General features: G+C 47.2%; 1 protein-coding gene across 3 annotated transcripts; it reads right to left on the bottom strand.

Moving 5' to 3' along the window:
• Positions 1-916: 916 nt before the first annotated feature.
• LOC149364919 (monocarboxylate transporter 12-like) lies at positions 917-26,990 on the bottom strand. 3 transcript variants are annotated; one of them, XM_089574897.1, is made up of 7 exons: positions 26,726-26,990; positions 16,979-17,240; positions 15,617-15,760; positions 8,225-8,285; positions 7,113-7,616; positions 1,557-1,798; positions 917-1,082 (listed from the first exon to the last, which is right to left on the bottom strand). In XM_089574897.1, exons 2-7 carry the CDS (start codon positions 17,175-17,177, stop codon positions 940-942), a joined length of 1,293 nt encoding a protein of 430 aa, XP_089431023.1. In that variant the 5' UTR covers positions 17,178-17,240; positions 26,726-26,990; the 3' UTR covers positions 917-939. The 3 variants fall into 3 exon arrangements, with proteins under 3 accessions (XP_089431023.1, XP_089431025.1, XP_089431024.1); XM_089574899.1 differs by lacking the exon at positions 26,726-26,990 and adding an exon at positions 17,700-18,066; XM_089574898.1 differs by lacking the exon at positions 26,726-26,990 and adding an exon at positions 17,572-17,710.
• Between the last annotated feature and the right edge of the window lie 189 nt (positions 26,991-27,179).

Raw genomic sequence — 27,179 nt, 5'->3', positions numbered from 1 at the left:
ATTCTATTTGTGACTAATTTCTTATTGTATTGTGACCTTTCTGTAGAAACGCCCAATTGGACGTTGTAGGTATCTCCAAAGATAGCTGAACTTGTGGGCTTGCGCAAAACTGCTAATCACTGGGAGATAAGCATCTCGGACGCCGTCCATGCCCACCCAACTTTCTTTTTTTAGCCTACATTTCCTGCAAAATGCGTTCAGTTGCTTGTGAGGATACAAACTGAAGATTGCATTTGGTGCATCTACAGTTTCTGTTCACAAAAAAAAAAAAACGACCAGAAATGTAGCATTTCGATCCAAGTAAGACAACTAAAGAGGGAAGGGTTAAACACAAGACACTTTCGGTTTGTTTCACCGCATTTGGGGAAAGGAAAATAGAATCCAAAAGGCAAAGAGGAACATGAAGTACTTTCTGAGGACGTCAAGGAATCATCAGTAGAGGTGAGCACACTCCAAATAGCGGTGAAAGAAGTAATCATACCGAGGTAAAACAATTGCTTTTAAGGTGTTACGAAAATGAATACTTGCGAGCACATTGTGTACCCGTTCTGCGCCTGACGCTTCCAGCCACGAATACGTTGTTACGTGGCCCAAGAATACAAAGGGGTGACGGATAAGGACACGAAGAACGTCCTCTTTGATGTTGGCGGCGTCGCTTGCCACCAAGATCCTCTCATTTTTCTCCCGACAAGAGCCTGTACCCTCACTACTCACATGTGCACCCTCTCTTGGCCACTGGCCGAACCATGCTCAAATGCCATTCACGAAACTGATACCGTTATGCCCTCCCGCTTTCTCCCCACTTCCCTCCCTGCATGTTGCATAAATTTCACACAGCGCTCAAACCCAAGGGCAGTTCGATCAGTAATTGAAAAGCCCCGTTGCATATCCCGAATAACAGAGTTATTCACACAATACATTTTTCTTGTTTTTTTTTTATCATCTGACTTCGCCAGTCTTTCTTCGGGACAACACCCACTGGTGGAAGCACTCGGTGAACCAGGCTAAACTCGCCACGAGGCCGATAGCGCACAGCAGCATGTACAGGCTGGAGTAGGACCTCCCGTGATCTCTGTAGTGACCTGCGGGAGAAAGCGAAATCCTGTAGTCGAGCGAGATACTCGCGCAGTGGCAACACACCTTCGCCAGATGCAATGCAGCGGCATATGCCCTGCACATGGACTCGACATCCAATAGTAAAATCCACTTCACTGATATGAGAGCAATGCGACCAACTTGTGTAGAAGTGGCCGCTCGAGTTCGCCATCTAACACAGCCTCTGCGGCTAGAGACTACGAGCTAAGCGAGTACATTTGGCACCGTTTGGAAACATGTGCTGTGCCATGCCGGTGCACGTTAAGGTATCCCAGGCGGTCGAAATTCATACACAGCTCTCTACTACGACGCTTCTTTGCGTCTCTCTCTTTCAAATTCCACCTTCCTGCCTTCCCTCGCAGCGAGTTCTGATGTGTGAGGCAATGACTGTGCCTTCATTTCTCTGAAAATATTTTTTTTTTACGCCCAACGCCAGCAGCAGCGCCAACGTGGAAGCGCACCTATCAGGAGGGGCTTGGGCGCGTCCAGCAGGCCGTTGATGAGCGCGGCGCACGTGAGGGCCGTGGGCAGCAGGTCGAGTCCGAAGTACTCGCTGTACAGCACCGAGATGAGGATGGTGACGCAGCCGCTGGCCAGGCCCAGGGAGAAGGAGCTCAGCGCCAACACCGCGACCGACTCGCTGCACACGAAGCTCACCAGCGAGGCAGACATGATCAGGAATGCGGCGGCCATCACGTCCCTCCTGGAAGGGGCAACGCGACGAGGAAATGATAGGTAACGTTGTAGGTAACGTTTTCAGCAGCCAGCAATATAGTCGGCAAAGACAGACCGCAAAGCCAGGATAGTTGGCTGCTCATTGCATTATAAAAAGGCGACCGCTTGAGGCGGGACCAAGAAATGGAAGAAGGTAGGACGCGCGCTAAACATCAACTGAAAAATTCAGGGGGCACTTTGGCTGTCTAAAGTGCGTAGAGGCGAAAGCGTTTTCCGCACCACCTTCGCTGCTTCTGTGGCACTGGTGGCGTCACATATAATTGAGTACTAATTACTAAGTGATGACCAATCACTAATTTTTGGTTAATTACTGATTGATGCCTGAATACTAATTAACTGGTAATTAATGACGCTTAAACTTCGCCTTCAGGAGTGGAACGCGACAGCGTGTTGAGCGCTGCCAGGGAGTCCACGGATCCCCACCATCCGTTCGGCGCGATGCCTTGCCCTTTGAACGCAACGCTTTTTGAGGAAAGGAAATGGCGCAGTGATTCTCTGTCATCTCGGTGGACACCCGAACCGCACCGTAGAGCAGGGTAGGAAGTGGGAGTGAAAGAAGACAAAGAGGGCCGTAATGAAGAAAATGAAAATTGTATTTAAGGAAAGGAAATTACGCAGTAACTGGCTCACATATCTCTGTGGACACCCGTCAGAATTCAGGGGACACTTTTTTGACCTAAAGTATGGTCACTGATGTGTGGTTAAGATGTTAAGCTTCGCCTCTGAGAGTGGAACGCGACAGCGTCTTGCAACGCTGGCAGGGAGTCGATAGAACGCCATCGCCCATTTGGTTCTACGCCTCGTTCGTCGGTAAATTGGTTTTTGAGGGAAGGAAATTTTCTGTCTCTCATATCTCGGTGGACACCTAAACCTCGCCGGAAGGGAAGGGAGGAGGATGAGTGTGAGCAAAGACACCGTACGCGCGTTTGTTCATTCCAAACCATCGAGCTGGCATGGCGGAGTGGATAGCATGCTCGTCTCGCACGCCGAAGACCGGGGTTCGATTCCCGAGCTCGACCAATTTCCTACTCGGTTTTATTTATTTATATGACCTGACTAGAAAAGTTAATTAGGCTAATTGGGTGATTAAGCAATTAACTAAGCTCAGTCCCACTTACTTGGAGCATCACTATACGATCCCTTCAATTGGTTGCATGGTTACTAGCCAAAGTACAATTGGCCCCGTTTGAAATTCGCGCACTGTGACGTCATGACCGTTTCCACCAATTGAAAAGCGTGACATTTTCTGTCGACAACTGCTGCTTACAACGATGAGACATTAAAGGCTTCCGCCTTAATAAAGCTTTGTAGGGGGCTAGTTGGTCGTGCATACTGAGACTGGGGAGCGCTAGGGTCTCGTGTTGTTCCTTTGTGTGTGTTGTTCCCTTGTCTAGAATCTAGCGTTCCCCAGTCTCAGTATCAACTGAATTTTTACTTTGCCCTCCAGTTCCAGTTTATGTACTTTTCTTCCACTACGGCACCTCTTTCCCTCTTTCTTCTTTTACTCCCACCTTCTTCCCTTCCCACGGTGTGGTTCGGGTGTCCACCGATATTTGAGACAAATACTGCGCCATTTGCTTTCCTCAAAAAAAACAAAAATCAATTTTTGTTTCCTGTTTTTTTTTTAACCTTTACTTCGATGAAAGCACATTAAAACATCTCGGTGGAACATGCACACGAGGTACTGGGTTAAAAGAAATTATCACTTTTCCACACGTGACTGACTGCATCTAAGAATTTTCACTCCTTTAACGACAAAGCCAGCGAAGGCATGCTGACCCAGTTATCACCTTCCGTACTAATGTGGAAGGCCTTGCATATTGCACGCCGCAACTGTGTGCCTGCGTTGTCAAGCACAAGTTCGGTGCTAAATAATGGAGCACATTTTATATTACCATATTTTACAGAGAAAGTTGCCAGGAGGGGGGCACAGCGGTATCTGTTACAGCCGGCGTTGTCGCTTCGGCGGACGCGGCTGTTGCAACGCGCGTCTGTTTTTTCCCTCTTTCCTCTGATATGTTTCAACTCTCCTCTATCTGCACGTGGCAGTGGTGGTGGCTCAGCTCGAGCCAGTCGGCATGCTCGCGCAATTTCCTTTTCGTTCTTCTTTCAGTCGCAACAACAGCAACAGAGAAAGTTGTTTTATGGGAGGCTTCCCGCGGCACACACGTGATGCTGAGTCGTACCTGCAGACACTAGTTAGCACGCCGTTCACCAGGGGCGCCGCGCGCAGCACAAGTTCGCTTTCCACCATTGAAGGGCACTCGGGGGAACCCAAACAACTCTGAACAGGGAGCCGAGCTGGCTCAGAAGCGATGGGATTTAAATTAAAAAAAACTTTTGTCGGAGCTGTGTCGCAGTTTATCACAAGTGATCAAAGCAGAAATCTGGGCTAGTTGGTTATGATTCATATTAAACTTGATTCATAGTGTTAGTAGTAGTAGTAGTAAAAGACTTTTAATCGACCATAATTTACAGGCCGAGCATTTCGACCGCCTGGGCGACCAGAAGCCGCTGTTCTTCGTCCCCTTCAGCGCCAAGCCAGTCGAGCCAGGTGGTGATGGATAGAGAGGGTGGGGGGAAGGAACCCGACTGCTGAGCAGCCGCGCAATAGAATAGGCAAAGGGCCAGGTCCGCATAGATACAGGGGCAGTTGGGACAGGAAGGGTCCGATCGATAGCGATAGAGGAAGAGGCGGGACGGGGTGATAACTGCATTCATCTGAATGTGCCAAAGAAGGCGAGACTCCAGCGTGTCGCGGGCGAGCTGATGGGCCAGCTCATTGCCGTCAATCCCTGAATGCCCAGGGACCCAGCGGAGGAAAACGATGGAAGGCTGCAGTGCGGAGACCGCTCGTTCGACCTCCTGTTGGAGAGAAGGGGTCAGGGTGCGTTTCTGTATGTGGTGTATAGCGGCTTGTGAGTCCGAATAGACTGTGTACTCTTGGAGAGAGGGAAGGAGGGAAAATGACTGGAGGGCATGCGCAATGGCGAGGACCTCGAGGGACAATGCGTCTGGAGGGTGTAGATACGGCCCGCTGGTGTGGGTTTCAGGAGCAGGGAGGTGTGGATGGTACAGGGCGTAGCCGCAGGAACCTCGAGGAGCCACGAAGGAGGCATCCGTGTAAGCTACACCCTGGGTATCAAAGAGAGGGGAATGGTGCTGTGCGGCCGCATGACGACGTCCGGCGTGCAGGACGGGGGACATGTTGGACAGGAGGGGAAGGATACGAAGATTGGGGGCAGGGGTGGGAATAGGAGAGGTAAACGGGGAGATTGGAATGGGCGAGATACCCGCTTGAATCAATAACCACTGACCCTGACGGGTAAGGGAAAGCCGGGCAAGCTGCGAGTCACGATGGAGACTGAGAAGAGAACGAAGAGGATGGAAGAGGCCTGTGGCAAAGAGCTTAGTGGTAGAGGTAGTGATAGGGAGGTTGAGAGCTGCCTTGTAGAGGCCCACAAGGGCAGTCTCGAGAGCGTTAAGTTGAGTCTGAGTGAAGGAAGCGTAGGGTGCAAAGTACAAGACCTTGTTGAGGGCCAGCGCGTGGGCAACTCGGCACGCGTGAGCCTCGTGGAGACCTGAGCGTCGAGTGACCACGCGCCGCAGGAGGTGAGTTACAGAGTGGCAGGTGGTGACAGCGCGGTGAAGGGATTGCACATTCTTAGCCGCATGCAAAGGGAAGCCAAGAACTTTGCACTGTGTGACGACAGGAATGGGAGAGCTAGAAAGGTGGAGAGAGACGAAGTGGTTGTGTGAGCGCTGGTAGGAGGAATGGTTGAGAAGGAGAAGCTCGGATTTCTCAGGAGCAGGAGAGAGGCCAGCGGTGGTGAGAAAGGAGTCGATGAGATCTAGGCCACGTTGCAGGGTGTCCTGTACGTGACCGGGAGAGCCAGATGAACACCAGAGAGTGATGTCATCGGCGTAAAATATATGATGCAGGTCGGGAATTTCAGCTAGCTGGGAGGCGAGAGGGGCCATAGCAAGATTGAAAAGGGTAGGAGAGAGAACAGCACCTTGAGGAGTGCCTCGGGTGAGGTTGTGGGGGTCGGACAGATAGGTGTCGACTCGAAAGCGAGCGACACGTTCAGAGAGGAATGAGCGGATATAACAGTACATGCGGGAGCCACAGTCTAGGGAGGCGAGTTGGGAAAGGATGTGGTCGTGGCAAACACCGTCGAAGGCCTTGCGAACATCGACGGTCACAAGTGCGTGAATTTGAGTGGGGGTAGGTGACAGAAACGTGTGCTGGAGAACCAGAAACATGTCCTGTGCACAGACGTGGCGTCGGAAGTGTTATATTATTATTACAAGCTATCAAAACCCAACTAGACAGGTAAGAATTTTGAAATGCTTAGTTTTCAGTACTGTCACGATAGAGATTTAAGGAATGGTGTGATTCATCGTAGACGCCAAGTGGCTACTCCGCGCTAGCACTCTGTGTACAAGGCTTTCGTTGAGTTTAGCGAGCATTTTTTATTACTTTCTAGGACCAAAATAATTTTTCATGCCTTCTAACATAGTTTTGGTCGGTCATTTTCAAATGAAACGAAGCACCTCCTTTTTGTTAGTTTATTCCATGTTGTACTTGATAATAACCCTCAGGCGGACTGCATTCTTCTTGACATCGCATTTTTTTTTAAAGCTGTCCATAGGCTCCTGGTGATTAAACTTTCTACATTAAATCTTGATTCGAAATTTCTCACACAGTTAGAATGTTTCCAGACTAATCGCTTGCAATGCAATACTCTGAAGGTCCAGGAATCTCTTTTAACTAATGAATCTCCAACGGCTCCCAGGGATCTGTTTCGGGTGTAACGTTAATGGACCGCAAGCGGGCAGAGTGGGTGAGAGAACAAACTTTGGTTAATGACATTCTAGTCGCAATCAAGAGGAAGAAATGGGTTTGGGCAGTGCATGTAATACGAAGGCAAGATAGCCACTAGTCCAGAAGGGTAGCGGAATGGATTCCAAGAGAAGACAAGCGTAGCAGGGGCCGGCAGAAAGTCAGATGGGCGGAAGAGATTGAGAAGTTTGCGGGGATACGGAGGCCCCAGCTGGCACAGGACAGGGTTCATTGGAGAGACATGATAGAAGAGGCCTTTTCCCTGCAGTGGGCGTAGTCAGGCTGATGATGATGATGATGACTTTTTACTCTGTTAGCAGTTAAGAGCGACATTCCTCAAAACAGTGTTTTGCCCTGTTTGTTGAAGCTCATGCATGTCCCCATTTCATTTAGACCGCACGTGCCACAATTCACGGAGTGGCTCTACTTATCTCACCTGTGAAAAATCTTGCGGTCCGACAGCTGTCCGGAGAAGATGCGGCCACACATTTCGCCAGCACTCTGGCACGACAGAAAGGTCGTAATCTCCCACCGGCCGAGTCCTTTCGTGCCGGCGTAGTCCACGGCGGTGATTATGAAGACCCCCATCATGTAGCGGAGTGCGAGCACTGACCCAGTGATTACAAAGTACATGGGCTTTTTCAAAAGCCACAGTTCTTCATGGAACACCTTCTTCACTTTTGACACCACTTGCTTGAACTGGCCACGATCGTCCACTTCCTCCGCGGTGGCTTCTTGTGCGAGCTTGGCCGGAGTGCGATAGTCTTCGGGGCGACTGACAAGAAGGGACCCTGCGATCCCGTTCATAGCTAGTCCACCCACGATAAGGAAGGTTCCGCGCAGTCCGTACGTGTCCATGAGGTAGAACACCACAGGTGGCGACACCAGCGACACGATAGTCGTGCCAACGTAACTTAAGCCACTTGCAGAGGCGCGATACCTGAAAAAAAAGGGGATCAGTGATGATGCTTTTTCCGCTCTGACCTGAGTAAATGCCTTATTAAGACATCTAGCTATTCGCCAAGAGAGGTCGTGTGCAGGTACTGACATGAGTACACGGAGCATGCTTTACTGCGGTAAGTACGATAGGGTATCGCTATCAGCCTGTACATGTCGTAACTAGCAATTCTTTCTAGTAAACTAGCAAATCAAGTTAGAAAGTCATACCATGCTCTGTTAACTTCTGCATGCACGTGTACATGAACGTATGGTGTCTTTTACGGCTTCAGTTTTTACCGGATTATTAGCCGGAGATCGCGTCCTTGACACAAAATGACGTCGCAATCACGTGACAAGAGGCGCATCTGCAATGGTCGAGGAACACGTCGACCTTGAGTCTAGGGACCCCTTGTCCGCCACTGAAGCTGTCACTATAAAATATATAAAAAATGTAATTTCTAGCCATATTCAAGAACTGTTCCAGTTTCTGGGATCGTCTAGACCCGCCGACTTCTCCAAGCATACACTGAGTCCCCACACACAGAAACTAATGCAAGTAAACAGCGCTTTATCATCAGGGTACAACAACCGCGTTCGTTAATTACTCACGTGTGGAAGTGACTGTTGACCACGACACTGTTGGATGGGAAAATCATTCCTTGTCCAATTGCTGCGAGCAAAATACATATTTATGAAAAACAAAAATTGAAATTATTTACTGAAAAGGATCTATTTCAGCCAGCGTGTTTAAAACACCCGACATTATATACTCTGCTCGAGCGAGAGAGAGACGCCCACAGATAAGAGTGCACTAGATGATAAAGAGGCAAACAGACGTGAAAACTAATATTATAAGCCGGTATTGAAATTTGGACTCCGATATTTATGTTCTGAAACTGAAATGATAAATTTACAAAAGGTTTGCAACAACAAATTTCCATCAACTATTCAAGAATTGCAAAACATACAAAGCTTTCCTACGCTGCGAATGGCACAGTGACAGACAGTTTGTTTGGCATGGTTAGTAGTGGTTCAGTAACTCCCTCCATTTTGAGCAGGTCCTTTTATTCCTATAAGCAAGGAACTTTAGCTCCTCAGTGATAGCCCTTGTAAAAATTATGTATAGATTTTCTATAGACTTTTATAAACTCTATAGCCATCCTTTACAGTCCTTTTGTCTATAGACAGTCTGGTTACCATCAATAGACAAAAGTTGATAACCGCCTTATTTTCCTTTTGTCTATAGACGGTCTTTAGACTGTTTATAGACTGAGTGTTAAATTCCTGTCGTCGATAGACTATTTATAGACTAAAGTTCATAACCCTCTTAATTTCATTTCGTCTATAGACAGCCTAATACTCTATAGGCCAAAGGAAATTAAGGCGGTTATATACTGTCGGTAGACGAAAGGAAATTAAGACGGTTATAGACTTAAGTCTATGAATAGTCTATAGACGGTTTTTAGACTGTTTATAAAATGAGTGTTAATTTCCTTTTGTCTATAGACTATTTATAGACTGAAGTCTATAACCTTCTTAATTTCCTTTCAACAAGGGGAAGCTTTGGGCCAGTTGGTCGGACATCAGCATTGTCAGACCATAAGCGGAACGTCTAAACTGTCTAAAGACAGTCTGGTCATCTATAGAGAAAAGGAAATTAAGGCGATTATAGACTTTAGTCTAAAGATGGTCTATAGAAAGTCTATAGATCATCTATAGACTAAAGTCTATAGCCGCCTTAATTTTATTTTGTCTATAGATGGTTTATGCACTATGAAACTGAAGTCTCTAAAAGCCGTAATCTTTCATTGTCTATATACGGTCGCTAGGCTATCTATAGGCTAAAGGGTAAAACCAGCTTGATCTGATTTTGTCAGTAGACAGTCTACGCACTATTCATAGACTAAAGTCTATGACCACTATCCTTTAACCACTTTAATATCCTCTATAGCTATCAATAGACTAAAATCTATGACCGTCTTAAATTTCCTTTTGTCAAGAGACGGTCTATGGATTATACCGGAAGTTTGCAACAACCTTAATTTCTTTATGGATATGGACAGTTTATAGACTATCTACAGCCTAAGCCTACAACAACCTTAATTTTCTTTGTCTATAGAGGGTCTATAGACTATCTATAGACTAAAGCCTATAAGCATAACGTCTATAGTCTATACACCAGTCTATAACAATCCCAATTCCTTTTTATCTGGCAATCTTACACTGACTTTTTGCCCTGCATGCTGAGGAGAACTGCACCGGGTGACTGCAACTGTGGGTAGAACCCTCCACCTCCTTAGCTATTTCGGGAGTTAAAAAAATTTTTGTGACGAAGATATAATTCCCTCCTGTGTATTGTTTTCAGAAAACTTGAAAGGCTCATTTTCGTTATACCGTGACGTATACTGTGAATACAATTCAATAACCTTTAATGCTAACAGGTAAAGCGAGGTAAGGCAGCCATTCCTGAAGTAAAGATGCCCGCAAACTGTACTACATCGAAAGAATACGCTCTCCCTTAAAGGGGCCCAGAAACACAATCTTAGCTGACTGTTTTGCCTGTTGACGGCATACAGTGAGTTTCAATGGTGCTATTAGCGTCGGTGATACCGCGTATATTCCGTTTTTCAATATTTTAATGTCCTCCCCCCCAAAAAAAAAATTCATGGCTCTGATGGTGTCGCCACACAGTCGCTGGTTTTAGGAGCGGATATCACAACACCTGGCGCGAGCTTGATGATCGGACAAACAGTAAATATACTGCAAATTGTGTGAATAAATAGAGACACATTTTGTCACCTGTCTGCGTTTTATATTAGATCAACAAAAACAGCTTGTTTGTCTTAGATAAAAGCCCTGCAAAGCAAGTAAAATAAAAATACACCATCAAGGGCGCTCTGGCTTGGAAACAACGCTGCCAGTCTCAGCAAGAACGAGTTACAGAGAGCAGGCAACCATGAAGTACAAACTTCCGCGACGTGCTCTGGCAGGCTATTTTGATTGGTTGCGCCAGGTGCCGTCATTGGGAGAGCGAAATAGGAGTGGGAAGCCCCGCCTAAATCGAGTTGAGGGCAGCGTTTTGTTTGCTTGTATTTTGAAATTTCTTCATTGAATAACTCCCGTTCCTGTGCATCGATTCCTGCAATTATTTTTAAGTCAGCATCTGTGTGACATAAAGCACCCACCTGAAGTATAGCCGGTATCCCCCCAAGCAGTGTTTCGCAGCCCCTTTAAAGGAATCACTCGAGACAATTACTTAACATATTTCGATCGTTGGTGTCCAACGCGCTTATTTCAGAAACATTTCATCAGCGATTCGACATTTCTGTTTGAAAAGTCCTGAAAATAAAGGGGGAAAGACGGGTGCAAGAATTCAAGGATGTGCCCATCTCTTACACCCTAAACGGAAAGGTGTAAAAAGAAAGTATGATGTCCTCTAGCAAACTCCCTTTTTATAAAAGAAGTGCGCTAGAGGACAGCTCACTCCCTCTTTACTCCCACATAGGTGTATTCGTGTTTAGAGTGTAGAAACACAGTTGGGAGAGCCTCAAAGAGCATGGTCCTCTTCGCGATTAACACCTGCCATTTACACCTTTGCAGTCTGCATTCGCATGAATAAGCTCTGCCGCGCAACAAGCATTTTTCAGTTCCTCCCCATACACCTGCTTCTTCGGAGCCGATGACACTCTGATGTCACCCATACCAGTTTTCGAAACAAGTACACACGCAAAAAAGACATTTTTCTATGCAACATTATAATCATTATTCTAAAAGTGTGGTACATCATATTCGGTTGTCCATTCGGCGCTTATGGACAAGCAGTAGGTTTCAGTTTTGTTTTCTCGAAAAAAAAATAAGGTTTTTAAAGCGCGAGTGGAGAATTTAAATTTATAAACCGATTGCCCCTCTGTCGTCTTGGATACCACATCAACCTACACACGGCAAGAGTGGGAGCGATAAAGATACGACCGTGAAATTGTTTCGATTTCACGTTTTACCCATTTTACCGCAAGACGGCGGAAAATCATTCGGCTGTAAACAACTGTAAACAAACAAAATGTGTCTCTATTTATTCACACAATCTGCAGTATATTTACTGTCTGCGATGTGTTCCAGGCGTGTTCTCTCGTGATCGAAATCCAACTTAATCGTCCACTTACTGTAAGTCTACACGAATATTTTTTATTCATTTGGTCTCCTAAACCACTCTAAGCAGAGCTGTGTGTGCAGAACAGATTATGTGCGCAGCGACAAACTTCCTATCCTCGTTTGTAACCGGAGTTATAAGCAGCGGAAGCCATCGGGTTCTCGACTAATGCCGCTTGCGTCTGTGCCGCTGTGTCTATCCTAGCGCGTGGAATCCTAGCGCGTGGAAATGCAGTCGGTGCGAAACCCGTGATGATACGCGGCTCCTCGCGAGCTGTCTACTGGCTTTTTCGAGTTGCAAGGTAGATGCGCGGCCAGAAATATCGCTTAGGCCTTGAATGACGGCAGAAATGGAACTATGCGTCAGTTAGCGGCATGTGAGCTCTATTTACTTGGCACCTCCGAAAACGCACATTCACGTTCTGAAGGGGATTACATTTATTTTTTAATCCTTGTGTTATCGTCTGCCCGGACCATGGGATGCTGTTTTTAGAGGTGTGCGTTGCTTGTTACTACGTGTGGACGCTCGCTCGGTGCGCGTCGTGGACAGCGACGTTTCAGCAAAGATGCTTTGTAACGCTATAGACTGAGCACGGGACGATTGTCGAAATTGTTGTGAAGCGACGCTGGAGGAATACTTATAGTGTGGTGGTTGAATAAAATTCGTACCCGGCACGAATGGCCGGCGTGCACAAACACCGCGAAGAATCGACAAGCTGCACCCCGTGTCTCCTTTCGTTGCACACGTATGGATCCGTCCATCCGTGTTATCCGAGCCGTTGGCCGCCGCCGCTGGCCGGCCTGCGGGCACTTTATTTTGAAAGCTCAGTAAAGGCCTCCTCGACAAGAGATAGCTTACATTTTGTTCCGAGAGGCTCGTTCATGAACTCCGCTCACGCGTGCACAAATTTCTCCAATAGCAATTGCGCGAGAGGCAGAGTATGCGTTTCAGATCTCAGACTGCTACATTATGAAAACGCCAATGTAACTTGGCGCTCATTTCAGTTCTGTTAATTTTCCTTAAAAACCCTATTCAGGAGTATCACATAATGGGTGGGGCTACGGATATAACATGAGGTTCAATCTAACATCAGCTGCGTCATCTTTTGGTGGAATCTTGATGGACAGGTGATGGTTGCGACTTGGAGGGGAAGGCCGTTCCAGTCAGATGCTGCTCGGAGAAAAAATGTGGCTGAGGATGTAGTAGTACGGGACCGTGGACGGGAAACTTGAAGCGGATGACCAGTGCTCTGAGATATGTTCATGCGGCGTACGATATAGGGTGATTCGTGCAATGAACTGTTGAAAAATTCGTGAAAAAGGCAGAAGCTAGCAATGCGCCTACAAGTGCAGTTCAGCTCGCACTGTGTTATTATAGCTGCGCCTGTTGAAGACATTGTTGTTTCATTGAAATAGTTCCTATTAGCGCGTTTGTAGCTTTCGTTGATTTTTCTAGCAGCGTTAGGTTAGGATAGACACATGCATGCAAGAATCACCTCATCACGGGGCTGTTGGGCCTGCACTTGAAGGAAAAACTAAGTGAATTTGAGACGGTATTTTACCGTGACAGTAATGCGTATGCTGTCTCAAGCTCACGACTGCTTTTGAAACGGCGCAGTTGCAGCCACTATGTGCCGTTTGAGTTTTTCTGAATAATGAGCGCGGCATGGAAGCGCTGCATCCCGCTTGTTTCTAAGAACGCGCGCTGATGTATGAGTGTGCTGTTCCGTTTTCGTGCTTCAAGTTATGGGCGCAAAACTGTGGTGAACTGGTTCGCGTCTGCCTGGTAGGCCTTGCATGGCTTGTGCCGGTTTTGAGTATCGGCTTACGTACTTGGTTTCACGCAGGATATTTTGAAGCGCTTATTCAGTAGCGGGGATAAGAATAAATGCTGCAATATTCTCTCTTAGGGATTCCTGTGTAAGGCTCGAGCACTGAATGTGTCTTTTAAGGGGGTGACATTCTCAACAGCTCATAGCGAGTCAGTGTGGACATGTGGTGCAGTTCTTCGAAGTCTTCTGTTACAATTAATGTAAAATAAATGTCATAGAGAGATTGGTAGTAGGTATTCAGTGTAGAGGTAGGGCGATCCAGGGTTTATGGTTTTTAATTCATCACGTGGTTAGAACGTGGCGTTAACAGTTTAGAAAGAATTCAGAGCATAGCGATTGTTTTTTTTTTTCTAATTATACTAGAAGTTCCGGTGTTTCAAGAGCGAAAGAAAGCTTTGGTTGGGAACCACTTAAGAAACGTACAGAAGACCTTTCATAACATATTTCGCTCTCGCACAGGTATAGACCCGCACAGGTATTTCTACAAGCCTCATTACGTTTCACTACGACTGGACCCTGCAAATAAGATTAGAGAAATGTTCTGTAAAACTCAAACATTTAAAATGTCATTTTTTTTTTCTAAACTAAAGGCGAATGGAGCATGCTTCCATCCAATGTCGCATTGATTCCCTTAAATTAGGTATTTTCTAAATCAGTAGGCCTACTGAAGTAAAACAGTGCTCATATTTTTTGTGTGTATGTGTGCATGTGTGTGTGGAAGTGTTCGGACAGCTTCTTTTTTCATACATGTTTGATGTGCTGATGGTACTGGCAATGCACGTCATATGTTGCGTTACCTGCATTAGTTATCGGTTTTTTGTTTCCTTCTCCCCTCGCTGTAATGCCTACGGGCGCTGTAGGTATTGCAATAAATAAATATTTTATGAAAACCATTTAAGATTTCTCATACGGTACTCGTGTTCGTCTGGGGACCTGAAAGACGGAGGTTTGATCCTGGCCTCGGCGGTCGTATAGAGGCGAAATGCTGGAAGCCTGCGAACTATGAGATGTCAGTGCACGGTAAAAAACCACAGGTTGTCTAAATTATCCGCATCCTTTCACTACAGCGTCTCTCATCGCCTGGGTCAACTTGGGTCTTTGAAGCCCATAAAACCAAACCGAATGATCAAGATTACATTTCAAGAATGGCATAGCCAGGATATGCCTTGCATTGTAAAGCACGTGTGTATGGGGAGGAGTTTGTGTGTCGGAACGTGTGTAGGATGGGAATTTTTTGTTTCAGTTCCCCTTATATTATTTTTCCTTTTGCACTCTACAGGTCAACATCCCCGGATGATATACTGCAGACAACTGGTCGCAACAATGCTTCTGAGGAAACTAGTCGGACAGTTAGTTACTTTCAGCACTTATTTGTATAATGTGGTGCATTCTTTTATTGCATGTAATTCATATTCCTAGCCTGGATAGCTTGGAAAAAAAACTAAATTTGTAAATATATTGATCGTCATGTTTTTGTGAACACAATCTGGCGACGATTTTCAACGGTTGTAAACTGTCTGTCTATAGGCAATCTATAGACAATGGTCTATTGGAGGTTTAGTAGACAACGGTCTATAGACTGTCTATAGACAAAACTCTATACTATTTCCAGGCCATATACCTATGGAATGTTACCACCGGCCGACCTCTCCACCTTTCCCTCATTAAAATTCCTTTCTCTCTCTCTCTCTCTGTACAGTCTACAGACCTATGTCTACTGGACAAGTAGACTTTGGTCTATAGACTTGTCTATAAACAGAAATCTAAAGGAGTGCGTGGCCATAAGTCTATAGATCGTCTAGAGACCTGTGTCTATTAGACTTTCAGTAGACATTTTCTGTTGTACTGTCTAAGGACAAGTCTACTAATACTGTATGCCCATAAATCTGTAGACTGTCTAAAGACTAGTCTAAGATTTGTCTATAGAAAATCTACAGACGTCATAGACTGAAGCTTGTAGACAGTCGATGGACTGTCTAAAGACATTTTTTGTAAGGGAGGATAGCGCGGCGTATCGCCTTACCTGTGATTAGGCCCAAGCAAACTGTGATGCCGGTGATGCTCTGAAATGCGGCGCAGAGCATCACTCCCGAAGCGCTCAGTGCAGAGCCCAGAATGTGGACCGACCGCAGTGGCATGACCCTCAAAAGCAAGTTCCACGCCAAAGCTGAAAGAGAAGCGAGACTCAGCAACATCTTCGCCAACGAAAATGCAAAATATCGCTCACCATAAGTGTAAGAGAGAGGCAACTCAGAGTGCTTAGTTTAACGAAAGGAAATGTGGAGGGGTCGGCTGGCTGTAACAGTATCTTTACAATGATCCTCGCGTGGCTGAACATGACATGCACACTCTACCAATATTGAATCCCACAACGCCTACAACGTTGCATTGAATCAAAATACCTGTGCAGACTCTTCGGCACGTGAGTAGTATTTAGGAGTCAAAGCAAAGTCCTTCAATAGCTTGTTAGTGGCTTCATTTTACTGGCCTTTATTAGCTCACCACGCTGTCAGGGCTGAACATGCCACCGAGCCAGCGTTCTCAAAGAGGCATCTATCAGACGGCAGGGCAGGAGACGGCCATTGGCGTTACCTGATGTGGTTAAAAATTCAAGAATAATTTCTCAAACTAATTTCTTCCAGAGCAACGGAAATGCTGCGCTCGAGTACTGCTACGGAACCTAATACTTCCTGCGTGGCGCGCTGCCGGGTCGGCTGTACGAGAGCGGAAGAAAACGCGTCGAGTTCGCCTTTTTTGAGTGACTCACAACTCGGTAGCCATTCGCTCAGCCTAAAGGAGACGCACCGAAATTCACTGTGCGTCCTCAGCGGCAAAGGTACACTAGTTTCACAAAAGAAATCGGTATCGCCCCAGCAGACAACTTTTCGTGGATCTCAAGCTCGCGTTCTCTTTCCCATCAACCTTGCCGTTTTTGTTCGCTACGTTCGCAGCGATGCGCATGAATTAAAGGACGGTAACTGGCGCCTATGTAACATGCATTGGAAGCATTCGGATGAACAAGCTGGTGTTGTTCACAAGACTGCTCGACTCCACCGTCTAGTCGGGGCTTTCGACATATGAATATCCGAAGAGTAATTCTGGCAGAGTTGATACCTTAGTCATGGCCGCTGGATAGAAGCGCATTTAGTGCCCCAGTGATTCGCTGGGAACAGTGCGCCATACTATTGGCCCTACACGTTCAAAGTTGCCGTTTCACGACAGCATCTGCATTCGAAACGTATATCTGGAAGAGGCCGGCCATCTCGGCGGCAGAATGGCTATAACGAGCCGCCAATGTCGTGGGCTGCCTTACAACGTGGAGGCACATGCCTGTACAGCCAGTTCCACATCGTGGCAACCACCGAAAAAGGGAAAATGTACTTACTAGTCAACTGTGACACGGTTCCTAGGAGTGTGAATGGCCAGGACGCCTGTTGCCTGGATATCTCCAGCTGGCTGACCATGGCGACAAAGAAGATTCCGCTGCAGCGGTTCACCACCACCGTCCAGAAGACCGTCCAGCCGCAGGCGGCGGCCATCAGCCAACTGTGCGGAGTGTCGTGGTAGCTCTTCGCTTTCTGCATGCTGGCTTCGGCGTCGGTGCTAGTCGTGTAGAAAAATGTCTGTCCGGGCCAAGGTTCCTACACCTGGACAGAGGGAAAGTCTTGACGTAAGCAAAGGCAGCTCGCTTTTTCGGGGCGAACTCAGCTTCCAAGGGAAGGTGGGAGTGAGCCACAGAATTTTTCACAAAAAAATTGCATTGACCACCGGTTTTTTTCAACGAAAGAAATCAAATGCAGCGGGCCACTACAAACTACCCCTCTCCTTGTAACTTCCGCTTGCCTTTAAACCAGCGTCTGGGAACATCTGAAAGATAGCTGTTATCTTGCGACTTAAATTTGAAACGAATAAACAATGTTCGATTCCTAAATTTGCTATCAAAGTCTAACAATAGAGGAGAATCCGATTAGTACGTACGTTCTTAAGCTGTATTTTCGCTCATGTAAATAGTGGCACCGATTCTCCGACTCATGCGTTACTGAAACTTTAGTACTTGGTCACTGCTCATTTTGTAGTGGTCTTCAGCTGGCTATTTAATTTCTCACTGCGACCTAGGGGAAAGCGTCAGCTCGACTGGCAGCGTGAATGGCGCCGAACTGAGGCGCAAAAAGTGTTCCTGTCGCATCTGCGAAGCTCAGTTGACGTAACAACTCTTCCGTCGAATCTCGTGACGCTAAACGTCGATACGGCACGCATATGCGAAGAAGACGGAGCGCTGGTGAAGGACTCGCATTGCGATAGCGGCTTATCGCAGCCTGCCCTTTCGTAGCTTATGTGTTTGCAAATCTCTCCAGCACGTGGCCCAGTTTATAGCGGGGAACGCAGATGCGCTTAACGTTTCACAGGTTTCCACAGTGTGACGTCACTTTTGCGGCACGAACTCAACTCGTGTTGTAACTACAAGCCCAGCGTCATCATGAAACGAGGGGCCTTCCCATTGACACCTGATACGAATCGGCGTAGTAGACAGCGACCCGGAAGCCGCCGGCAGCGTGTGGATATAGGAGAGGGTGTATCATCTGTGCGGCTATAATTAACGGTGTAGCAGTGTAACTCCGGGTTTTTGCTGATGTTTAATGATATGGCATTAGAGTTGTCTCCTCATAACCCTGCCGGTGTCCGAGACGAAATTCCCGGATTGCTCAGAGTTTTCATGACCTTGTGACGTCATCACAACCTGTCCATCGTGGCAGGTGGGGATTGAATTGATTGGTTGATAAAGGTCACATGACCTTGTGATGCCATCAGAACCTACACGGTGGCAGGTGGCAGCCGGTCGAGCAGATTGAGAGGTCACTTGACCTTGTGACCTCGTCTGCTGATTCTGCTCTACAATCGAAATGGTCTGGTTGACTGCTGATAAGTGCCTGAGGAACAACCTCGAAACGCATAAAAAGTAACACAGAAACGCCAAATTGAATATAATTGAGAATTCTGATGCTATCGATCATTCCTCACTTCACGGGTATCAAGTGTGTCCCGAGTCCACGGGTGTTAAGTGTCTCCCATTCAACCAAAAAAATAAATAAAAATGAAGTACGATAAATTATTGTTTTCTTTACCGGACACTTGCTATCGCAGCCTGAAGCACTTGAGCTCCAGCTAGCTTTGATGACAGGAGAGGAAAGAAAGAGGGATGGATGGATGGAAACAACTTTATTACACACAAAAAAAAATCTTTCAGGGTGGTCCCCTACTGGTCCAGGAGTCCACGGGCTTGCGCTTCACGTAAAGCCCGATCCACCAGCCATTTCTGGCCGGCGAGCTGAGCGGTCCGTAAAGCAGCCTCCCAGGAAGAATGAGTGGGATTGGGGATGGGGGGTACTGCCTTTGGGGAAGGACATTCCCAAAGGTAGTGGAAAAGTGTGGATCTGGGCACGCCACAGGTGGTACAATCAGGAGGAAAGGTGGGGTGAAAGCATGAGAGACGGTGGGGGGAAATAAAACAGCCTGTCTGTAATTGTCGCCATGTGGCGCTGGATGAGGGCGACAAGGTACTGTGGGGTGGTGGCAGTGTCATGCGGCTGAGTTTGTAGAATGTTGTAATTTGATGATATGTATACAGGACCGATGTAGCCTCTTTCGCAGGGTTTGGTGCCTGATCATCTGGGGTCCGGGAGGAGAGTTCTCGGGCCAGCGCATGAACGCGCTCATTACCGGGGATCGAGGCATGCCCAGGGACCCACGACAGAGTAACCGTTCGGTCGAGAGAGGTGACTGTGGCAAGAATACGATGTGTTGCCGGCGTCGCCACGGCCTTTAGGTAGTGGCGGTACGCGGCCTGGGAATCTGTGCAAATTTCGGTTACGTTTTTGTCAATGGTGGAGTGGGCCAGAGCAAGTGCGATGGCGGCTCCTTCCGCTTCTGCAGGCGAATTAGTCCGGATAGTGGCGGCGGCCCCCACTGTGCCGTCTTCACAGGCTGCGACTGCCGTGTAATATCCTGGTTTCGAATTTTCTGCCGCGTCGACATAAAGGATATCGGAGCGGTTGCTGTATGTTTTCGTGTAATAGCTCGCTCGTGCCTGCCGCCTACCCTGATGGAGACTAGCGCTCATATTGCGCGGTAGGGGCTTCTGATATATGTGATCCTGATTGCGCAGAGAGATCATGTAAGGTGTAGGACTTGTGGGGATGGGAATGGGTGGATTGAGACGTAGCTGTCGCAGTAGGCGTTGTCCTGTTTCTGTGCGACTCAAGCGGACTAATTGGTTGGTGCGTTGAGCCTCTATTAATTCGGTCACTGTATTGTGGGTACCAGTGGCCAGGAGGCGTTTCGTGCTAACCGTCCGTGGAAGACGTAGGGCGGAGGTGACAGCCGTGCGTATTAGGATGTCTGCCTGTTGTGTTTGCCGCTGAGTGAGCATGTGGTATGGGAGGTGGTATATAATGCGGCTAATGACTAGTGCATTTGTCATATTGAGGGTCTCTCGTTCAGACAGCCCATGATTGCGTGCTGCCACCCACCTGATAAGTGCAGCGACCTGTTTGGTCTGTTTTTGCAAGAGCTGAAGGGTGGTGGTTGCATCGAGTGTGTTGCTAATGAGAAGGCCGAGAATCTGCACCTGAGGCACAATGGGCACTGGATTGCCGTACATGTGTAGTTCGATCTGGGGGTCACTGGGGAGGGGCTTCAGTTGCAGGAGTTTCGATTTATTTGGAAGAGGGGAGTGACGGGGAGAAATGATGGGGGCAGAGGTGTGGTTCAGAACTACAAAGTAGACCGACGCCCGCACGCGATTGTCCGTGCAGGTCAGCACTGCAGGCGGGCGGCCATTGTTCGCAAAACACATGCATGCACACATACCATTTACAAGCCGCGCGTATGGAATCTCCTGTGAAGGAAAACAAAATAACTTGGGGCCTTCTTTACCACGTTCTCAAAGAAGAACATGCGACAGCATTTGGAAGCTCGCCCAATACCCTATATTCCAAAGCACCACAGAAATTTTGAAATTGGGCCCACCCGAAAAAGGATCAGTGGGTTGATTAAGGCAGATGTGGGGGTTTGGTTAGCATAATGCGATAGGATTATTTAATGGAAGGTACTCGAACATTCTAGCCCTACGATTTTCAAATTTTGTGGTGCTGATGACGTCACGTCCCTCTGAACTAATTAGAGAATTTCGTTACGGAAAAACCCGGTTGTTTTTTCACGGCTACAACCCAAATGCTCTCGCATTTATAAACCACCCGCGGCACACTGCACCCAACCGCCGAGCCGGGAAGCGGGTGCCCGGCTGCATACGTAGCGCACGCGGAGAGTCCTGTCATTGACAGCATCCAACTATATTCTTCCTTTTCAAGTTATTATTGCCCCTGACCAAACCAGTTTTCATCTATTAATCGACTTCGGGGAGAACTAAATTTCGACTACTTTTTTTTCTGTAAAAAAATTTGTGCACACACACAGAGTGGGCAGGATGGCACAATGAATGCTCTTCAAGAATGCCCTGACCTTAGGGGCGTATGCTGATTTACTTGACCCCTTGGGGAACTTTGTCAGTAATTATTTCCGTCGTTTGCATTGTTACGGCGAGATAGAGCGCAATCCTCTTTTCTTTGTGACGCAATAGCAGTTAACGAAGGCACAGGCAGCTGCTTTCTGATAACGGCTTCCTTCCCTCGACACCTTCTCGAGCTGCTCTGTCGTAATCGTTCTCTTTCAACATGTGGCGACCATACGACGACGACGGACATGTTAGGCTCATTTATGCCTGTCCGTTTCATCAAGGGGAGTATTCCTCGGGCATCAGAGTGCAACGTAATGTCCGCGATGAGGGAAAGACAGCTTAGGCCTCTGAGGGGGAAGAATGGTTTGTTTGTGAGCGAGAAAAGGGACCCTTAGAGTTAAAATCTTTTTGCCTAGTGAGCTCTTTCGCCAGCTGAATTGCGCCAGTGAGCACTGTCCTCTCAACACTAGCACAAAATGTGGTTAACCAACGTTCGATGCAGTGATTCGAGCCTTGCAAGACACGCCTTGTATGGTCACAAGTGATGCTGGAGGCTCTACCGTTGTTTTGCAGCTCATTGAAAACTTGGAATGAATGACCTTGGCAAAACAGAATTGGAGCTTATTCAGTTGTTAGTACCCAGATTCAGTGCCGAATGGCTGCTGACCGCTGGGGAGGATGGAGGGAGGAGGAAGTTTGACATTCTTGTACAGAGATTGTCATTGTCTGTAATGTGAGCAGTTTGGATTTAAATCGCTATTCTTTCCTGGCGATGGTCGTTGCCCACACATGTGCGCAGAACTGGAGGACAAGAAACGAACGTAGTGAAAGGAGAACACAGCGCTCGTGCATGTTCGGTTGTCTAGCTTTATTTACTCTTGCAAAAATTTGTTTGCACAGTCTATTGACTTTGTCCATAAAGTGTACAGACTTTCAAAGACAAATTTTATAGACAAGTTTATACACAATACGAATCCTGTAAACAGTCAACAGGCAATGTACATGTATAGATTAATGTCCATGCACTTTAGTACCCTTTTGTCTATAGGCAGTCTATAGACAACGAATATTTAGAAGCAAATATCTATATGAAGCTAATAGACAACGAGAACTTCATAGGCAGTTTATACACCATTGTTTATAAGGGTAGAGTGCGTCCTGTTCACTTCACCTATATGCTGTCCTGCAGTTAGGTGCATTTCTCTCAAACGGAACAAGCCTTCCAACTGGCCCAACGACGTTCCTTCATTTATTTTAATACACTAAAAGTCCAGTGAGGCCGATACATAACGGCGGACAGAAGTTAACTGGAAGAGGACAATGTTCACGAGAGAATCCAATATCGGGTGATGCGCTTTGAATTGAATGGAAAAGCCTGACGTACGATCGTGCCGCAAAACCGGTGAAGTGTGCGTGCATATACGAGGGGGTACCCAAAAGAAACCGGACTAAATTTTTTGGTCGGCAAAGCTTCTGTGGTACCGCGTTTTGCCACTAGGAGTGCATAGAACGAACATTCCAGAGTCAGTAAGCCGAGTGCCGTCGTTGAAGGAGGTCAGACTAGTTTAGGCAGAGTTTTAGAGTGACGACTGTTTTGTGGGAATGTCGTTTTTGCAATGGCTGATTTTCGTGAACAGCGTGCGCCGGTGAAATTCTGATTTTTGCTCGGAAAAAGTTGAATAGAAACTCTTGAAATATTAAGAAAGACGTACAAGGACGATGCTAAGGGGACAACTCAAGCGTTCCTGAATCGAATCGTGAATCAAATCAACAATCATGCCAATGGAAAACTTCAAATTCACCTCGACTCAAGAAAGCTCGTCAGGTGAAACCAAACCTCAAAAAAATGCTGATTTGTTTTTTCGACGTGAGAGGAGTCGTCCATTGAGAATTTGATCCGCAGGGTCAGACAGTTAGCCAGGCTTTCTACTTTTATGTTTTTAAAAGATTGGGCAACAGTGTGCGGTGGAAGTCGGCGGCGGATGGCGGTCGGGTGACTGGTTTTTCCATCATGGCAATGCCCCTGCTCACACAGCCCTGTCTCTACGACAATTTTGGACCAGAAATGGCATGACCCCTATTCCTCAACCCTCATACTCTCCCGACCTTCCACCTTGCTACTTTATTTGTTTCCTAGATAGAAAAAATAGGTGAATGGAAAGCGTTTCGCTGATGTTGCTGAGGTGAAGAAAAAAACGACGGAGGCACTGTCAAGCATCACAAAAGATGAATTTAAACAATGTTTTGAAAAATGGAATGAAAGATTCGACAAGCGTATCATTGCAAGTGGGGAATACTTTGAAGGAGATTGAAGGTCTGTGCTTAAAATGTGAACAAATAAGTTCAAACAAAAATAAGTCCGGTTTCTTTTGGGTACCCCCTCGTGTATACCTATATATATATATATATATATATATATATATATATATATATATAATACGGGTTGCGAGAGCATGAAGTGCTTGAATGCTTAAAAGAGTATATAGCGAAGTGTACGCTTCGTTAAACGAAACATTTGACTCAAGATTTCGATCGGAGGACCGATCTTTTTCGAGTGATTTGTCTTGGCTTGTGTTTCCCCTTTTTAATGGTTGGACACCATAGAGTTTCTTACTATTACCTAGAGGGAAAGCTGGCAAGCCGTCTATGGGAGTTTGCATGGAGACCCCACGTGACCACCTCAGCCACCATGGGCGCTCAAAGCATCATGGGGCGGTGAGCTACTTGTTGCGGAACTGCAACTTTTGGCCAAAAAATAATAGGCAAATAAAGCTGTTCGATAACTACGAATGTCCTAACATTCAATATCTTGTCTAATGATTGCAACAAACGAGCAGAAAAGCATTTAAGTGCAAAGTTTGCCTAAAATAAGACATGACTAGCTTTCCTATTGGCCAAGTGATGAACACTAAAAAAACTAATATTTCGTAATTAACAGGCGCACTTTTAAAGTAAATATGTTTTCAAAAAAAATCTTGTTGTTTAGATACTTTAAGAGGTTTTTTAATGGCATTTCGGAAGAGTAAAACCTTTTATTGGCGTCGTGTGTCGTCGCGTCTTCACTACTATGGCTTTTGCACACTGCGTTCGCGCGAAAGTCGTCTGCGCACACACGAACTACGTTTTCGGAATGAAACGCCTTAGTACTGCCACTCTGTGTTCCCGAAAAACTACGACTGTGCCGCAACAAGTAGCTCACCGCCCCATGATGCTTTGAGCGTCCATGTTGGCTGAAGTGCAGCGCCGCCAGCTTTCCCTCTAGGTAGTAGTAAGAAACTCTATGTTGGACACGAAACGGATGAGCGAGAAATGTATAGAGAGAACAAATATAAGTAGCTAGAAGTAAAAGAATGCAAGTAAAAACAAAGAAATAAGCGTAGATAGGAAAAAATTGGCTGTGTTATAGCTTTGGTCAAACCTGGAGGATTGCGAAAGCAACATCTGAGCGTAGCCTTATTTTGTTGCGTGAGCACATTGCCCGCAGTCTCGCCGTTTTGCGGAGCAAGTGACGTCACTACGCACAGCTGGCGTGCCTCGCCGCGCGCGCTCGCCTTCTTTAAAATGATCGGAGCGTAAAACGCTGACAACGCCAATGAACAAAATGAACGCCGATGGCCTATGGCTTCAGCGCCGCATTTCTGGCTCAAGCTTGTCAATGCCTGCAGCTCACATCTCTCTCTCATCACCCCACGTACCTATAAGCACGATTCAGGCGTCCACTGACACAGTGAGCCATTATGCGCACTTCCTGTCCTTAAAATGATCGGAGTGTAAAACGTGGTCGACGCCAACGCCAATAAACACAACGAACGCCGACAGCCTATGGCTTCAGCGCCGCGTTTCTGGCACAACGCTGTCAATGCCAACGCATGCAGCGCACACCTGTCACTACCGCCATATAGCTTAAAGCATGGTTGAGGTGTCCACTATTCCACGATGACAGTTATGCGCCTGCCCTCTTGTTCAGGTGTCCACCGAGATGTGGACACCTCGCCCTCACCTCACGCTAGCAGAGGTATTATAGGTTGGTTGGTTGCGACTGAGGAAAGAATGAAAAGGAAAAAGTGCACGGGCCTGCCGACTGGCTCAAGCCGAGCCACCACCGCTGCCACGCGCAGATAGGAGAGAGTTGAAAGATAAGAGGAAAGAGAAAAAGAGAGTAAAGAGCTAAGCCACTGCCAATTTTATATACGCAACAAACCACGCAGATGGCGATGCGCAATCGCTACTGCGCATCAGAGAGGGAGAAAGAGAGAGAGGAAGACTGTTGGCGAGGCGATGGACAGAGCGCGGCGGCGGCTCCAGCGGCGGCCCCGGCGCGCCAGCTGTGCGGCGTGTGACGGCACCCGCTGCTCGCGCATGCGCATCTTGGCCTTCGCAGAGCTCCGCGAAATGCCTCGACGAATAGCGTAGTGTAGTGTTGCTTTCGCAACAAAAGCGGAATTGCGCCTTCACGAAAAAATGGAGAGTGCGCAGGACATGTAAGACCTGGGGAGATACAATATCCTGATGCGACCTCTGCTTTGTTAAGCATCGCATGCTTGCTTATTGACAGGCGTGTCGAGCTGAGTTGAGATGGTCGACAGCGTGCGTGGCCGTGCAGCTAGCTACGTGGAAGAAGGCGGGAACTTGTCGCTCCTCCTGGCCGCGAGGGCAGCGAGGAAAAATGTCTGTCAATAAGCAAGCCTGCGGTGCTTAACAAATCAAAGGTCGCATCGGGATATTGTATTTCCCCACTCCTTAAATGTTCTGCGCAGTCTCCAGTTTTTCCTGCGGGTCCCACTCCACTTTTTCCTAACCACGCCTATTTCTTTACTTGTATTTATTACTTCCCTCTTGATTTTGTACTCTGTTTCTCTCTCACCTGTTCTGTGGCCAACCAAAGAACTACATATATTACCAACGTATATAAACGTTTATATAAAGTATATATACAAACGTAATTCGGTTGACACACAGTAGAAAAACAACGACTTTATTCTGAACCCTGACGAAGGTCAGACACGTTAGAATCGAGTTGTTTTTCTACCGTGTGTCAACCGAATTACGTTTATGTTCTACCGGATTTATCCGATCTACACCCCCTTCTTATATACGCACACATACACGCATATACACGCACACACGCGCGCACGCACACACACACACAGTACATCAAGGAAGGCGATTACTAATCAGTATATTTGGAACCGCATGTCGTTAACTCATTGGTGTATGGTTGCAAATAGGTTACAGTGTGTGCTTGAAATAAAAGGTACTCGGTTATCGTGGCAGTCCTCGAAGGTGATGCGTTCCGTTGTGTTATCGGATACACTAAAGACGAGCTTTTATATCTTTATAGAGCTTATATCCGCACCACATAAGGTTACAAGAGACGGGATAAACGAAGTGGATCCGGCACGATTACTTTATCCATATCAAGAGCTGATGTAGCGCTCACGATAGCCTGAGGCATGTATGGGCTCATAAAGATGAAGAATGACGCCAAACTATCGGTGCGGTGCTTCCGCGACGAGCGATGGGCGATTAAAAGTAAAGCACGTTCTCAGCACCCCTCTAGCGCTCTGCAATACAAATGTCCATGCATACGGGAGAAAAATCGCGTTGAAGGAAACTCACCTCATTAGGCATTCCCGAGGCGCGCCCACGTGTCTGTCTCGCGCCTTCCTTGCCAGGCTCCCCCACCGGGCGCGGTTTGCACAACATGAGGAAGTGACGGGCATGCCGAGACGGCATTCGCTGACAAAGAGGGCGAGCGCTCTCTTCCGTTCAAAGGTCGCTGCTATGGCTTGCGCTGCGACAGCAGCCTCGCGGTGCTTGCGCAGCCTGATCGATTAGGCGAAGTGGGTCCGATAGCGAAGCGGCCCCCCTCTATAGCTGCAGGGAGGTGCAATAGCCAGCAAAGCTGCTCCACTCGCGTCAGTCGCGTTCAGCAGAGCCCCCTTGACGGAAGCACGTGGCTTCCTGCCAACCCTTTCTTTTGCGCTCACAGCTACGCATCGCTTATCGCAAGCCAGAAGGCGCAGCTGCGATGGAGCTTTCGCAAAATCGATGAAAACTGTTATGTAATCAG

The sequence above is a fragment of the Amblyomma mixtum genome, chromosome 2 (genome assembly GCF_055824585.1).
Source record: "Amblyomma mixtum isolate Tamu chromosome 2, ASM5582458v1, whole genome shotgun sequence".
Classification (NCBI taxonomy): domain Eukaryota; kingdom Metazoa; phylum Arthropoda; class Arachnida; order Ixodida; family Ixodidae; genus Amblyomma; species Amblyomma mixtum.
Note: the sequence above shows the minus strand (reverse complement) of the source record. Positions and strands in the feature narration are given on the sequence as shown.

Coding starts and splice junctions, on each gene's coding strand:
- LOC149364919 (XM_089574897.1), bottom strand. CDS start 17,177: ATGCAGAAAGCGAAGAGCTACCACGACACTCCGCACAGTTGGCTGATG. Junction 15,761..16,978: donor AACCGTGTCACAGTTGACTA/GTAAGTACATTT, acceptor CTTCTCTTTCAG/CTTTGGCGTGGAACTTGCTT. Junction 7,617..8,224: donor GTCAACAGTCACTTCCACAC/GTGAGTAATTAA, acceptor CTTTTTTTTCAG/GTATCGCGCCTCTGCAAGTG.